Here is a 16,037-nt window from a genome sequence, read left to right as displayed (position 1 = left end):
GAAAAAAAAAACAAACCCAAGAAATATTTGTGTATCAGGCATTTTCTTACCGTGAAACACTGTGCTTCATGTGGGATAGCATCTCAGGTGGAGCAGAATCTCGCAAGGTGCGATGCTGCTGAGGAAGTGAGAGGGCTTTGATATGACATGGCTTGACGTGCTGGTGGCACGTTACATCAAAGCAAATTTTAAATCCTGAGCCTGCTGACGGCTCAGTGGGATCTCCAGCTATTCTGTGAAAGAGCTGTGAAAGGGGCTGCTCGTCCTTCCCTCCTGGGTCAGGGGTTTTGCCGAGGAAGCTCTTAGGTCATGTTCAGCGCTGGGTGCTGTGCTCTGCAGGAGGGGATGCTGCTGCTGCGGTGTGGGCAGGCACCTTAACAGGAGGTGACTTACACGTGCAAATGCAAGAGTCCGTGGACTCTTCTGCTTCCGCTCTTCAAGGGATTAATACTGCCGCACTCTGCGGGCTGGCTCCTTGCGCCTTGGCTTGGAAAGCCAGGGAGCAGAGGCTGGGCTCCCAAGTGGCCTAGAGACCCTGGGGCAAGAGTTCTGGCTGCCAGCACTCCTTCTGCTTTAGATAATTCACCTAAAAGGGCTGCATTTGGGCAACACAGATGGTGGCTGCTGCCTCAGGGCAGTTTGAGGTAAAACCCTTCCTCGAGTTGTTCCGGGCATTCAGAGATGGACTGACAAGCAGCAAAGCTGGGGTTTAGGATGGGGGTCCTTGGTCTGCCATGTTCGTGGTGGTTGCCCTGGGAGGAGGGTGGGGAAGGGGTGCAGGGTGCCCTGCGATGCTGTTTTGTGGGACACTGCCCAGAGCACAGCGGGAGGGGGACGGTGCTGCTTTTCCACGCTGCTGGGTGCTGCTTTGGGTGGCCAGGCTTGGGGAGCCAGGGTGTGCCGTGCTGGGAGGGATGCTGGGCTGCTCCCCTCCCTTTCTAACATGGTCACTGTCTGTCCACAGGTCAGGTTGCCCGCTCGGAAGCCATGCTTGGATTTTAATAGCCATGTTCCACCTAGCCATGGACCTTGCCAGCTGCCAGCCCCCAGCCAGCGGTGCCGGGGGGAGGCTCTCGCCACGGCCAGCGCTCCGGCACAGACTGTCCCGCAGCTCACTGTGGGGCACGGGGAGCGGGGAGGAGCTGCGTCGCCCCGGCCCCCCCTGGACCTGCACCCCTGCACCCCCCCTGCAGAGACCTCGCTCACGCCGGCTGCCCCCCACTGCCCCGCTGCCCACCGGCCGCCCTCCACGCCGGCTCCGCTCCCAGAGGGGCCGGCGGCACCTGCGTGGCCGTGGCTTTGCCCCACGGGACGGACGACCCACGGCGCTGCCCGAAGTCATCGTTTGGGGCCCTACGGGTGAGGAGGACTCCCTGGAGAGCAGCACGCTGCCCAGCGCCTTTGCCACCGCCGCCGCCACCACCGCTGCCACCACCACCACCACCACCACCACCGCTGCTGCTGCCACCGCCGCCGCTGCCACGCCACCCCGTGCACCCCCCAGCACCCCAGCTCCCGCGCCCGGTGGGGATGTACCCCGCAGCAGCCCTGGTCGCACCAGCACCGCCGAACCAGCTGCCGGCCACAGCAGTGGCGGCAAGGACGCTCGCCCGCCCCGTGGGCTGGGAGACACCACAGGTAGAGTCTGCCAGGCGTCCAGTGCGGCAGCGGGTGGACTGGGAGGGTTGGGGGGTCCTGGAGCAGAGGGGTCACCGCCACAAGAGTTTCCCTGGCAGCCGAGCTGCCTGGGACAGAAATAAGTGTGGGATGTTAAATAAGAGCACTCGGGAGGCAAGCGGCAGCTCTGATTCATCGCTTTTATCCGAGGCGTTTTCCAGCAGCTTGCTGTGTTTTTCCCATTAGCAGTATCCATCCATAGCCCATCGTCTGTAATCGTGTTTAGTGTGGTGCTCGGCACGGCGATGCGTTCCCCCAGCGCTATCTGCTGCGTGGCCATGGATGGGAAAGCTGCTTCCCATTTATTTCAAATTATATTTGTTATTGCTAGTATTAAACTGTGGGATACCGTTGTATAGTTTACAGAATTTACTCACTGTGCATCGACTGCTTTTAGCCCACAGTGATCTTCTAGTGAATCGAAAAAGAATTTTATGGCCTAATCTTAATCCAAATTAATTTATCTGGCCTGCCCTGCTTGGCAGAAATAGATGAGGCAACCATAATGTTGTTCCTGACTTAAAGGAGTTATTTATAGCAGTGAAAAATCTCAACCTACACACCTTTTAAAAAAACCGCTGGAATCGGCTGCACAAATTAGTGAGGGAGTATCAGTAATGACTGCCGACATCAGCTGCTGGCTGCATCACACGCATGATGAGGACTTCAGCCTGGTGGCCCCAGACCTGCCACAGTCAGTGCCTCTGGCGTCGGTGGCATTGCCCGCGCCGGGTGTGCGGGGTCCGGTGGGCTCATTGCTGTCAGCTGCCTGTGGCAGCCCGTCCTGCTCCGTTTGCTGCGGGTAGGAGGATGGCTGCTGGCACGTGCTGGTGCTCAGCAACTTGCTGGAGTCAGCTGCCTCGTTCGGGTGAGGACGAGCTGCCGGTGCTGCCCGCCTGCCTGTCGGTGCTGCCCGCCTGCCTGTCAGTGCTGCCCGCCTGCCTGCTGGTGCTGCCTGCCTGTCTGTCGGTGCTGCTCGCCTGTCCGCCCGCGCATGCCACCGCTGCCCTCCCCGGCAGATCGGCAGAGACCGCAGCCCCGGCAGCCTCCCGGGGGACCGGCTGCTTTAATCTGCCAGCTCTTAGCTCTAATTAGGGGCTTTTTCTGGGATTGGAGTTTTTGCTAATTAACTTCTTTTCGCTGAGTGGTGAATACAATGAATTCCTTCCCAGGGCTAAAGGACCTTTTTGATCTCAGCCCGTCCACCCTAAATTGAAAAGGGCCTGAGCTCTGGATCTGTTTTTCCCCCCACCGCTGAGGCTGATCACCCAGGAGAGCTCCCGCTGGGGAGCCCCTGCCCTGCCTTAGGGCCAGCATTTTGGGAGCAAGCGGCCAACGCCGTCTCAAGGCACCGGCCGTGCCATTGCCGTGTTGCTGGCGGTCTGCCTGTGCGAGGCCGTGCGTGTTTCCAGCCCAGCTCCTCTCTGTTATGTAAGCTTTAGCGGCTGGAAGTGTTTGTTCTCTGCTGGGAAAAACATATGGCTACAAATTAGGATTAGGTAACTTGTCTGTACTTTTTAATTTGCCTCGGCAAGCATTGCAAGTCCTTATCCTGTAAGGCGCCGCACGTCGTGATAGGAGCCTGGGGTGGGTGGGTGGGTGGGGAGGGATGCTGCTTTCGCAGCTTGTGGTCCTTCAGCTTTTTCTGGCAGCAGCCCTGGGGGTCAGGGTGGTCCTGCCTGCAGCACCCAAGGGAGCTGGGGCCACTGTGGGAGCTGGCAGAGCTGCCCCAGGGCTCCCGCAGCAGAGTGGACCCGCGCTGCCTGGCATGCCAGCAGCACCCTTGTTCCCGTTGGATTGCGTGCTGCCGTTGTGCTAACGAAGGTGCTGCTTCCCTCCTGCGCCGTGCCCTTGCTTCCCTCCATGCATTGCCAGAAAGGGACTCACTGCTGGGTGATGCTGTGGGCCTGCGGGGGTCCCTGGGCTGGGGGCACTTCAGCAAAGGGAAGCAGCTCACTTAGACTAGCCATGAAAGCAATTCTGCTCAGTGAGATCTTCCTCTCGCCCTGCTCCTCCATGCTGAAGAAGTGAGAAAAAAAAAAAAAGCCAGAAACAATGTCTCCGTGACTCACTAGCAGCAAAAACAAGCTTGAAAAAATTCCGTTGGAATAGTGAATGCTCTGCTTGTAGGTAGAAGAGGAGGCAGACAAACAATTACTTGTAATGCCCAGAAAGAAAGGAGAGGCTGGTATGTGCTGCTGTGGCTTGGTGGGTGCCGCCGTGCCGCGGAGTTGTTCTGGGTAACCCACAGCTCAGGTGTGTTTGTCCCGGTGCCACCTCTGCCTGCTCGGCACTTGGCAGAGTGCTGATGGCAGTCAGATGGGGACGCAATGTGTTCACCCAGGCGTAGTTTATGCTTATGCTTTTCAAAAACGTGCTTCCTTTTTCGGGGGCTGTCATAATCATTTTACGCTGGAGCACGGAAAGAGAGAAATAATTAAAATTCCAGCATGTTGCAAGAGGCAAGGGGCTGTAAGGAGCTTTCACCGGGGCGGCCACATGGATGCTCTCCGTGCGGGCTGGGCTCCTCCACTGAGGCAGAGCATCCTCCTGTACTGTGGGCTCAGCCAAAAAAGAGAAGAAAAGAGGAGAATGAATCAGAGACTGTCAGAGCAAAGGCATGAATTGCACTTGCTGGGTTGTCTGAGGCTCTCCTTTCAGTATTATTAGAATAAAGCCGTCTTTAATTAAACTTTTAAGTGCTTTATAAGGCAGAAAACTTTATGCACTGTCTGCTGCTCTTAATGGGTGATTTGATTGCTGGTACACAACGAGGCTGGCATTGTGCTCTGCAAGCTGCGTGCTGGTGAAGGAGCCGGTGCTAAGGGGCACTTCCTCCCCATGGCTGGAGCAGAGGTGGGGGCCAGGTTTGCCAGCTGAGGGGGGATCCTGGGTGGAGGCAAGGGGCTGCATGGGTGCTGGCACGGGTGCTGGCATGGGCACCCACCATCCCAGCAGCCAGAGTCATGGCATACTCCAGCCCACCCTCTGCTCCTTCCCACCGCTGGCCAGGAGCGTGTCAGGAATAAGTAATAATAGAGAGACATTCACTTCCCCATGGGGAGATGACCCTGCCTTCAAAAAGAGGGTGCAGGAGAGGGGGCGCTGGATGCAAGAAGACAGTGGATGCAAAAGGCTTCAAAGGAATTAATTAAAGATAAAATGTATTTAAGAGAGGACCCTGGGCAGTCAGGATGGAGCCGCCTCTTTGATCCGCCGTGCAAAGGCGTGGGGAGCCATGGCAGCCGGGGGCCGGAGGGGAGGCGAGGGGGCTGGATGGCATCTCCTGGGCCAGTGCCCACCAGTCGCCATTCCCAGGGGGTTCCCCAAGGAGCCTCTGTAAGGCCATGCATCGGCTGCAGTTTTCCTTAAGGAAGGAGGAGGATGGCTGCAGCAAGCAACGTGGCCGTAAGCTGAGCTCTCTCTGGCAAGGGAGAAGGGACTCTCTTTCTCCCCAGGATTAGCAGGTGCCGTGCGTGCGTGTGTGCCTTCACCCACGTCTGTCTAAATGAGCCAGAAACTCTCCTCTGCTGCTCTCAGAAGTATTTATTGCTCGCTGATATTTGCTGTAACACCTGAGAAGATAAGTCCCAGTGTCTTTAGCATAAGCCTCTAGGATCTTCGTTCTTGGCAAGAATATGTCTCAGCAGCAACAGCAGGATACTCCCCTCCTTTCATCCGCCTGACCCAAAATACTGGGAGGTTTCCAGGAACCTTGGTGGGTTTTTTGCTGAAGAGCTGCATTTTCAGTTCTGGATGACTAATGCTGACTGGGCTGGGGTTTGGATGCTGATACCCTGGTTTGCCAGGTGGAAAACTGAGGGGCTTTGCAGGCAAGAGGGGTGTGAGGAGGAGCGGATCCAGGGCAGCTTCCCAGCACGGTGGGTCGGGCAGTCGATCAGCTGGCTTTGTACCAGAACCAGGTTTTCCAAGAATATCTCCTCCCCTATACCTAACCCTCGTGGTTTTAGTAAATTATTTTTCTTAGAAGCTATTAAACAGCAGTAGGGTTTGTGTTAACAGCAAAGTCTGACTGATCCCCCCTGGGAAAGGCCATTTGTGGCTGCAGTTGCAGCAGAATGGCCGCACACCGCTCCTGATTGAATTTTTCTGTCCGAAAGCAGCTTTATTGGCTGGAGGAGGCTTTGGGGGATCAGATGCATTTTCTGATCGGGAAGTTCTAATGCCTCTGAAGTCCAGCCGATTTTCCCCAGCCTCCCCACGCTGCTCGGGAGAGGGGTGTGGCATCCTGATTCCCATGGCATGCAAGAACGGAGGAAGGAGGCTCATAGCAGGGATGAGGGTGGGATGCTGAGTCCCATGAGAAGACCCTGCTTTGGAGAGAGCCCCTCCTGGGGCGCCGGCACTGAGGTCCCTGTGTCCACAGGCAGCTAGGGACAATGCCCAGAGCGGGTGGCCAGGCAGCTGCCAGCCTCATGTGCCCGATTGACTGGTTTTAAGTGGAGTGGATCCTCTCTGGTAGTGGCCATCTCACGTTGCCCACTCCGCTGCCGGGAGATGCGGTACCCGATGCTCAGCTGCAGCAGACTGGGGGGATCCGCAGGGCCCGTCAGCCTGGTTGTTTCTTGTTCTGCACGTGCTCGGCTCTTCCAGCTGTATTTTGCCTGCTGGGACACGGACAGGGAGCCAGGCCATGAGCCAGTTGCTGAGCCCCCTGAGAGGAACCCTTTGCTGGATTCCCTCATATGGCTGTTTCAGGCAGCAGCGCTGGCGTGCCCGTCAGGCTGGGAGATGCAGCGCGAGTGGCCACCCCATGCAGTGCTGAGCCGAGCACAGCACAAGGCAGAGGCAGCAGTGGCAGTGCCGGTTGTTGGCTTCTGCGTAGGCTGTGATGCTCACCGTGGAAATTGCTTAGAAGGTTATTTTGGCCAGAAGCAATTGCCACAGTAGCAAGTCCATCTGCATTTTCATTGTTTCCCTCTCCATAAGGTCTTCAGCCGCTCCCAGGAGCCAGTTCCCTTTCAGTGCTCATTACTGGGAGCCCATTGGGATGGTCGCTCCCCAGCTAGAGGTGATGCTGTGAGCGAGGAGTGAGAGGGAGAGGTGTTAGGGCCTGACCATGCACGTGTTAAATGCTGCCGCAATCAAGTACTTGCCTCTCCAGCTCACCCCTGCGACACCAGACGGGCTTTCCCTGCTCCTCGCCGTGTGCTGGCAGACCTGACCCTGGAGATGGTTCCTCTTTCAGCATTTTGGCTCAAACTGGGAGTTGTGGGAAGGGGCTTAGGCACCTGGGCTGCAGCAGGTATTCAGGGTGTCTGCTGTTTTCCACCCACTGCCGGTAACTCAAGATTAGGCTCTGCAAAATGAAATGGAGCTGCTTTTTCCTTTTTTAATTTTATGCAGCTTAGAGACCTCGACGAGGGTCTTCAAAGAGTTGCAGCTCATAGCTGTTTTTATTGGGAAAATGAAAAATACGGTTTCCCTAACCAGAGCTGTTGAAATAAAGGCCTTGGGGGATAGAGGTTCTCTTTGTTTTTAATTAAGAGCTTATATCTCCTGTTCGCTGCCATTGCGCACTTCTGCAGCAGCAAGACATTAGTCTCGAATGGATTTTCTCATGGAATTAATTCCATTGATGCAGAGCTGTCCGAGAGCCATTTCAAAAGGTGGCCAGAAAGGCCAAAACTCAGCGCTTTCATCTCAGTGGCAAATATACCGTCCTTAAAATCACACATAAAAAAAGCCCTGGCATTTGCTGGCTTTGAGAAAATTGGGTTTCTCCCTGGGATGTAGGGAATTTGGAGTCGCATTCTGTGGGGCGATGCACGGCTGCTGCCCACGGGGATGCTGAGAGTGGATCTCCCACCATGGAGGGGACAAAAAGTCCTGGGTGAGAGCAGAGTGTGCTCGGATGGCACAAGAGTGGAAAAAACCAGCAATATTTCAGCATTTCTAAGGGTTCAAAGAGCGCCTTTGAAGAGCTTTCCCTCCTGGCAGGCGACACATGAAATTCTGCTGCACTAGCAGAAGCGCAGGGGTTTGGCCACACTTTCAATTCCATTAAATACTTCTCCTGTAATTACCCTCGAGTTAAATGGTCACTGCGTCAAATTGCCTAGTAAAAGCCTTGTAAGAGGGAACCGCTCGCGGTCCCCTTGCAGAGATGAGGCGTTCACAGCTGCCGTGGCTTGTGCTGGGCAGGGCAGCAGCTCGCCGGGCATCCCTCCGCAATGCCAAGTGCCAGCCTCTGCCCTTCCTGCAGCTTGTTTCTTTGCCGGTTATTAATGTGTAATTAATTGACCGCCGGGTTCTGTAGCTTGCTGGGATCAGAGCTTTGCCACTTGAAATGTTTGCCACAGAGGTGAGCAAACAAAACCCAGCCGCCGTAATTCTTGCTTCCAGGGTCTTTCCTGTGGCTTGCCCTGAATTTTGGGGGTGCAGGCTTTCCCTGCGAGTTACATGTGTGCCAGAAGGCTTCCCACACTGGGGGAGGAGGAGGGTAATTTTACTTTATGAGCTATTGACTTTATCCTCCAGACCGATTGGACTCCTAGGGCCATGTTTAAAATACTGCTCTGCTCTTTGCAGCCCACTCTCTCTTTCATCTTACCTCGCCCCCTGCCCCGGGTGGTGTGTCCCCCATACGGCATGTTCCCCCCTCCCAGGACGCCCCATCCATTAACACCTTCTCTTGCAGACTGGATGTTTCTGCTCGGTTTCGCTCTGTACAGTTCTACATGTTCCTTTGAAGGCCTGGAGGGAAGGATTTGATATATTTGCAAAGCAAGAATAAAGACCTATTAGTCTTTATTGCAGTGGGTATTGCTATAGGGCTTCCCAGGTAATCGTCCCGCTACCCACCAGGTCCCTTCCCCTTTTTCCGTCGCTGCCATGGTTAACACTGTTGGGAGAAACATCTCCTGTCCCCTTGAAATCGCCCTGGGCTCTGGTGCAGAATTTATGTGCGATGCAAAGGAACTTCTACTCCAGTACATATGGCAACTTATGTATGTGATGGAGTCTAAAATTATCCAGCCCTTCTTAAAATCCATGTGTCCTGCTCCGAAGAGCTGCCATCCTTCCCAGTGCTCAGCCTCCTGCAATCTGTTCTGCCTGTGCGTTTCCCTTTATGTAAGTGCAAAGATTAATTGCATCGTTAGGTTCTCCTGTGTCCCTGCCGCCTCTGCCTCGGCTCCCATCTTTGCAGAAGGTCTCATTTCCGACGCCGCTTCTGTTTTCAAAGGAATTGGGCACTGGGCTGTTTTTATTTTATTTTTAGAGCCTTTTATCTTTTTCGGCAGTGTCCCACTGGGAGCTGCTCCAAGATTGCCGCGAAGGACACGGCCGGGCTGGCTGTGCCGGGCTGCTGCCGGGGTGGGCGTCAATCCTGACCCGGCACATGCAGGAGTGAGCTGGGAGCTGCCGGCTGCGGCTCCGTCAGGACACGGCTCCCGTCAGGACACAGCTCCTGTTGTGACAATCCTCCGGAGCCAGAAGTCTTTCTCTGCCCCTCGCCTTCAGCTGGTGGGGTGCTGGCGGGAGGTGGGGAAGCCTGTGGCGTTTTCCCTGTGAATTCCTTTGGGAAAGGAAAGCCGGAGGCAAGCAGCCCAGGAGCATAATGATTTGGCTCTGGCTCCCCAGTTGCTCGTGGAAGCTGGCCGGTCTCCCCAGCTGTGGGGAGGATGACCCTGCCAGCCTGTGCAGCTCTGGGCTTGGTGGCTCCTGAGTGATCCTCCCTGTCCCAAGTGGCATCCCCATGGTGTGGGCTGTTAGTTTGGATCCCCGCCTCTGCCTGTAGAGCCATGAAGGGGTTCTGCGAGACCCTGCTGGGTTTCCTTCTCAAGGGCATGAAGCATCAAGGCTGCTCCTTGATGTCGGACCCCTCCTGGGGTGGAGGAGGTGGGTGCTGGGTCATCTCCATCCTCTGCCTCCAAGGTCCCCAGCCCTCCCGTTTGCTCCCCCTGACCCGCTCTTTGTTCTGGCAGCTGGTGCCAGCCTTTCTCTGGAGGAGTCTTGCTGTTCGAACCAATTGACGGGTAATTGGGAGTAAATGGAGGAAATGGGTCATTTGCAAAATAGGTGCTTGAGTTGATGGAGAAAAATAACCCTGACGCATCCCATCCTGTGCTTGGCATTGCAGGGGCTGCTGGTCCATCTGTCTGATGGCTCCCCAGGGAGGGAGCCATGTGGCTTGCAGCCCTGGGGAGCAGAGGCAGGACCCCAAAGTACACGGGGTTTGCAGCATTCTGCACCTCCCTGCGTTTTGTTGAGATCTTGCCTTCTGGCTCAGCCCTGGGACCATGCCAGGATCTAAAGAGCCGGCATTTCAGAAGCGTTGGCCTTTGGGAACTTGTTTCTCCTTGGTCCTGCCTCTAGAAAACCCCTTCAGCAGAGATGTCTGCAGTGTGGCTGACATCTGCCGCCACCTCCCGCGCCAAACCATGTCCTGTCCTTAAATCCAGCTGGGATCCTTGCTCTTTTCTCCAGCTTCTCCCAAATCTCCTGCATAGCGTATTCGCTGGCAAAGCAGAATAAGTGGTAGAAGATGTCGGGTGTATGCTGCCTTCCAGAAACCCTTCTGCAAAATAAAAATTTTGGAAGCGAGTGATTTTGCTCCACCACCAGATGCCAGAGCTTTGTGGTTGCCAGGGCAGGTGCCAGGCCATCGCTCCCCTCCGCTTCATGCTGGCCCTTCCTGGCAGCTCGGAGTTGGTCACTGGCTGCTGCCGGCACACCGGCTCCGGGGCTGGGAGCGAAGCCTTCCCCGCGAGCAATCGCTACCCGAGTGCTTGGCACTGGGTGTGTTTTGGTGAATCAGATTCACCGAAGGTGACCTTGGTTTTATGATATTAAACTGTCAAGACTCACATTTCTGAGCCTTTGATTTATGCCCAGGATGCATCCTGGCAGCAAAGTCCGCAGCGCTTCCTAAAAAGGTGTTGCTGCTGGCTGGCGTCATTGCTCAAGATCAGGGATTTTATGGGTCTCCGCATCTTGAGCGGGGATCCACGCCTCCTTCCCAAGGCAGCCAGCAGCAAAGCCGGGGTCCTGCAGCCTGGGCAGTGCACTGACACTGACAAGCGTGAGCTGATGGTGGATCTTGAGCAAGGATGCTCAGGTGGTGAGGTGTGCTGAGAGACACGTGCCCATGGGCAGGGCTAATGGAAGCCGGGGTAGCCCCTTGAGCCGGGGTGTGATGCATTTTTGTGCTCCCGAGAGCTGGGAGGCTGCTGTGCTGCGTGCTGGAGGTAGCCTTCAAAAGGTGAGTTACATCTCGTTGTGCAACTGTGCCGAGCTGTTTCCATGTCCTCTCAGGTGTCACCATGGGTCTTGGTAGCCTTGCATGGCTTTTCTCCTGCTCTTCCCCATGCCTGATGTGTTTTCCTTCACGTTTCTGGGGGATTAGGGTTTCTTTGGAGGTGCGTGGGCTGGGGAAGCGTTGAACACCCACATGCCCTGGGAGGTGGCAGCTTTGCCCTGGGACTCGGGCTAAACTTAGGTAGCTTTCCTCCCTTGATGAGCATTGCCAGCAGTGTGGGCATATGGACAGGGACCTGAAACCCCTGGGGTGTGGGTATGAGCAGGGGGAGATGAGATAATGAATTTCAAGGGAGTCAAAAATTTTGTCCTTTGAGAGAAGGGAGCAGAGCAGCAAGCATCATCTGCAGTTTGAAATGCCACTGATAAATCTTGTCTGGCCCAATTACCCAGCCTGATGCTTGGGCTGCTGCTCAGAGTCTTGCACAAGCTCACCGTGAGTGGGGTGCACTGTGCCGAAAGCAGGGGAGCCATGGCCTGGCCCCAAATCTGCTGCCCAGGAGCGTGGGAGAGCCCTGAGCAGCATTCCCATGGGAGCATGGGGATGCTCTGCGCCAAGTCCCCATAGAGCGCAGCACTCCGGGCTGTGGTAGGGGCACGCTGCCCCCAGCGAGTCTCTCCCAGGAGGGTTTCCCACCCTCCAAGGAGGGGACCGCTGGGTGCACACGGCTTTTACCGGGCAAAGGGTGTGCGCACGTATAGCTGCTGACGCTGGAAAGAGCTGCTGTGGCCAGTTCGCTGCCGAGCGCCTGGCCAGGTCTGCAGCCAGGTCTGAAGCCCATCTCCTTGCCAGGGCTGCAGCCAGGGTGGCCCCAAAGGCATCCCCAGCTCTGGCCGTGCCGCAGCCCCTGCACAGGTACCATTCTTGCCCATGGGCAGTGGGCTGGGAGCCCGTGCACTCTCTGTGGGAAGGAGCAGTGATTTCCTTGCTGCATGCACCCGCATGAGCTGGGAGCACTATTGCACAGATGCACATATAGATATATAAATATAAAAAACTGCTTGTTTTCCTGTCATGCTAACATTTATTTATTAAAAATACCATCCATCAGGAGCTGCAACATCTGTTTGTGAAAAATAGCACATCCTTGGGCTGCAGCCAGGAAAATCATTTCATTACGAAATTGCAACTGTAAAGCAGCACAAAATCACAAACATACTGTACATTGAGATGCTTTTGTTTCCAAACTGCTCATTAGGAATGATACACGAGGCAAAATTATACCCTGTATAAGGTGAATTAGGAGAAAATGAGCCCATCCGACCTTCTAAGTGAGCAGCAGTTAGTGCGGTAATTATTATCTCTGGTTAATCCCGCACCCACTGCAAGGCTGCGCTCAAGTTTCCCTTTCCGTCCCGGAGGGGATATGTCTTCACATCTCTTCCGTTCTTTGTGCCTAATTCGGGCTGACAAGGAACATACTTGAGAGGATAGGAAATGAGAAGCCTGGCTTAAGGATTATTTTATGTAAGGCAGGAGAGAGGATTGCGTCGCCGCTGCCGGGGGCTGCGTACGGCCCCGTGCCAGGGAAGGGCTCAGGAGGAGGCGGTGGGGGGGGTCTGTGCATGGCAGGGGGCTTTGCTTGCCGCCACCCAGGATCCCCCTTGCCTCCCGTCCACACTCTCACTCGTGTTTTTTTTCTCTGCAGGTCTGGCGGTTCATCAGATAATCACTATTACCGTGTCCCTCATCATGGTCATAGCTGCTCTGATAACAACTCTTGTCTTAAAAAATTGGTAAGTTCCCTTCTGGGTCTGTGGCGCGGGGATGGGGACAGGGTGGGGATGGGGGTGCCCTTCCAGCTGTGGGTGCTAAAGCCCGTGGCATCCACCAGGATGGCTTCCAGAAGGCATTGCAGGAGAAAATATTGGTTTTATATATATACTGAAACCTCCAAAGGAGGTTGAAGCACCTCAGTTTGTCTGTGCCCCGGTGGCTGCCCGGCCTCTTGCCATGTGGCGGGTGGCTTTGGGGACCAGCATGTGGCCAGGGTCGGGTGGCTAAATCCCATGTGGGACATGTGCATATTGCTGCTCTGGGATCAAGTCGCTGCAGCGTGGTGCCACCTGGTGAGGTCAAAGTGGTGTGTGTGGCTGCAGCGGGTGTTCCTGCAAGGGAGCCGGGACCCGCCTGGCGCTGGGTGGCATCTCCTCTGCCACCTTGCTTAAGCAGCTTTGCTGCTGCTCCTGCAATCACCAGCCTGGCTCGGCAAGGCACAACTGCGTTTTCTGACCTTCCCTACGGCTCCAGGGACTGAAGGGCACCTTCTGAGCCCCTCAGATGCCAATGGTTTGAAGCGTGCCCCATCCCCCTGGGCCCTCGTGTGCTCCTCCGGCTTAATTTGCTCCCATTTATTCTCTCAGCATGGCTGGGCGTATGGCAAAATAGGTTAGCTTTCCGCTTCAGGCGCTCATGGCTTTACCTATTTTCCCAGGGAAACTGGCCTACTTTGAGGTCAGTGTTGCTGGTGTAGTGATAAGGCGGCAGCTCTGGGCCGCTGGGAGAGCTGCCGTGCAGTGCTGCCCTGCTCGGCGGCCGTTCTCTCCTGCCCGCTCTGCCCACCCGAGCTCTCCACGGGTGCTGCAGCAAATCGATTCCTGCACCCAGGAGGAAATTAGAAAACCAAGCTGATGAAGAAGCCTGCTCGCTTCCTGGGATTAGGGAAAAACCTATTTGCAGGGCTACAGAGGCATCTTAATCTCAGCAGAGTTGTAACGAAGCGTTGCAGCTGGCCAAAAGCACTGAGTTACTCGCCTTGCAGCTGGGTGTGCTTTGCTGGGAGTGGGCCCATGGGCAGGCATCAGGAGTGCAGCTGCTGATGCTCGTTTCTATATCTCAGATGGGATTTACTGAACTAAACTTCCCTACTCGTAGTAGTATTTCAGTGAAGGAGAGGGGAAAATACTTTATAAAACACCTCTGGGATTTTTCTCTAATAGCCGTCCTAAGCAGTCCATGTCACTGATCCGGCCGACTGCAGCTTGGCAGAGCAGCTCGAGTAAGCTCATGCTGAAGCCGGGGGCGGGGGCGGGAGGAAATAAATACGGTGATCAGTGTAGAATAGAAATTGTTCACAATAAGTGAAACTGGGAAATCACTGGAGAATACCCAGAGGCAAGTGCGATCAGCAGTCAGACGTGTCCCAGGCAAAAAAGCAGCACCTCGTTGAGTTTGCTCAGCTTTAACATTTGCCGAACTGCTTCAGTTTTTCACACCGCGTGTCAGGCTGCCTCCAGCTCTGCTTGTACTGGTGAGGGCTGGCCGCACACTGGCTGCAGGCTCCATGGCAGAGCTGACCCAGATCACAGGCTTAGTCCCTGGTCCCAGACAGGATGAGATCTCTGCCCCTGTGCTTTGGCCGGCACCTGTTCCCCTCGGGCAGGACAGGTGAGCGATGGCCACGTGCCATGCAAGTGTCCTTCTTGTCGGTACTCCTCCTGCAAATGTGCCGTGGTGGGGTGATGGTTATTTTAGTGGCTGTCACTTTCGGGTGCATCAGCTGGTGCAGAGCAGGCTGTGCCCCGCTGCTGGCAGATGCCGACAGCCCAACCTGTGCCACTCCCAGGGGAGCCCCACAGGTCCCCCAGCGCAGGCAGCACAGCGTCCCCAGCTCCCCCACCCTCGGAGCTGCAATATTCCGAAACTCCAGCATTACAACAGGTACTGTCAATCCTGTTTGGAAAAAAGTGACATCTTAATGAAATCAACGTCTAGACCCTTAAACAGGACCAGCCTGGCTGAGGGGGGGTTCCTGCTAGCTGGTGCTCTTCCCGTTTCATACGTACCGTACCAGAAGTGCTGCACAGCCCTGAGATCCTGTTGGAGCCTCCGGAGCCACTGGAGTCACCAGGGAGCAGGGCTGCCCTGCCAGCTGTCCCTCGGCTGAGCATGTCTGCTGTGTCAGACCCGTTTCTGAGCTTATTTATCCTGATAACTTAAAACCTTTTGGTGCTTCCCAGATGGAAAGGGTTTCACTTCATTGTTCTCACCAACATCTTTTTGCTTAAAAAAAGGCTTTCATTTCCTGCAGGTATAAACGTATGACTTGTTAAGTAATTCCTCTGATGATAGAAAGCTTGTATCTAAAATTTAAATCTGATCCTTAAAAAAAAAAAAGGCGAGCCAAATGCCTGCTTGATTGTGGCTGAGCTTTCCAAAGTGCCTGAATTCTAAGCTAATATTGAGCGATGTGTAATGAATGGCTGGTAACACGAGTTCTGCTGAGCATCAGCGACGCGTGGTGCGTCGTGTCCCTTCTTCTCTCCCCCGCCGCCCCAGCTGCGCACAGAGTGGGCGCCCACGGCGCAACAGCCACCAGCGCAAGCTGGACCAGCAAGAGGAGAGCTGCCAGAACCTGACCGACTTCGCCCCCGCCCGCGTGCCCAGCGCCCTCGACATCTTCACCGCCTACAACGAGACGCTGCAGTGCTCCCACGAGTGTGTCCGGACCCCCGTGCCTGTCTACGCAGAGGAGGCATTGCATTCGCCCGGGGATTATAAAACAACCTTCAACGGAAACAGGTGAGGTGGCCAGCGCGGTTTCACTGCAGGTCGGGGAGTGCCGTCCTGCTCCGGGGCTGGGGGTCCCTTGGCCAGGAGTGATGCCCATGGGCAGGAGATGCCGGGGGGGCGCATGGCAGAGCTGCCTTCCCCTGGCTCTTTGAGCTACGATTCTCACCCACCCTGTGTCTCAGGATGTGCCCCGCCGCTGGACCTCTCACCCCGCTGATGAGGGTGGGTGGGCGGCTCGGCAGCCCCTTGCTGCACGCCCGACCCTGCGCCCAGCTCGGCCAGCCCTGACAGCGTGCGGCACCGCACATTTTTCAGTTCCCAGCTGTTGCCGCCAGCACGTAAAACGCCGCTGGATCCATCTTCCAGCATTCGTGCTGTCTCCTAAGTGGCATCGAAAGAGCTGCTGGGTTGCGAATGAGCGGGATGATTAATGGAGGAGCAGGCAGTGAGAGCCAAATGAACCGTTTGTCTGGCGTAAAATAATGATTCATTAGCAAGGGGGCTCCATAGCAGCTGGCGGCGTGGTGTAGAAGATGCGAGCTCTCGCTCTGTGTGCCCCGTGCCG

General features: G+C 55.7%; 1 protein-coding gene across 3 annotated transcripts in view; it reads left to right on the top strand.

The window, feature by feature from the left end:
* Nucleotides 1-16,037, top strand: part of AJAP1 (adherens junctions associated protein 1) — a 46,983-nt gene that overhangs the window by 17,436 nt on the left and 13,510 nt on the right. For all 3 annotated transcript variants that reach the window (XM_037381397.1, XM_037381396.1, XM_037381394.1), the window contains exons 2-4: nt 965-1,638; nt 12,609-12,696; nt 15,239-15,481. In XM_037381397.1, coding sequence (XP_037237294.1) covers nt 1,008-1,638; nt 12,609-12,696; nt 15,239-15,481 — 962 coding nt within the window. In that variant the 5' untranslated portion in view covers nt 965-1,007. The remainder of the gene's footprint in view (nt 1-964; nt 1,639-12,608; nt 12,697-15,238; nt 15,482-16,037) is intronic.

The sequence above is a fragment of the Falco rusticolus genome, chromosome 3 (genome assembly GCF_015220075.1).
Source record: "Falco rusticolus isolate bFalRus1 chromosome 3, bFalRus1.pri, whole genome shotgun sequence".
NCBI lineage: Eukaryota > Metazoa > Chordata > Aves > Falconiformes > Falconidae > Falco > Falco rusticolus.
This window is presented reverse-complemented; position numbering and strand designations above follow the sequence as displayed.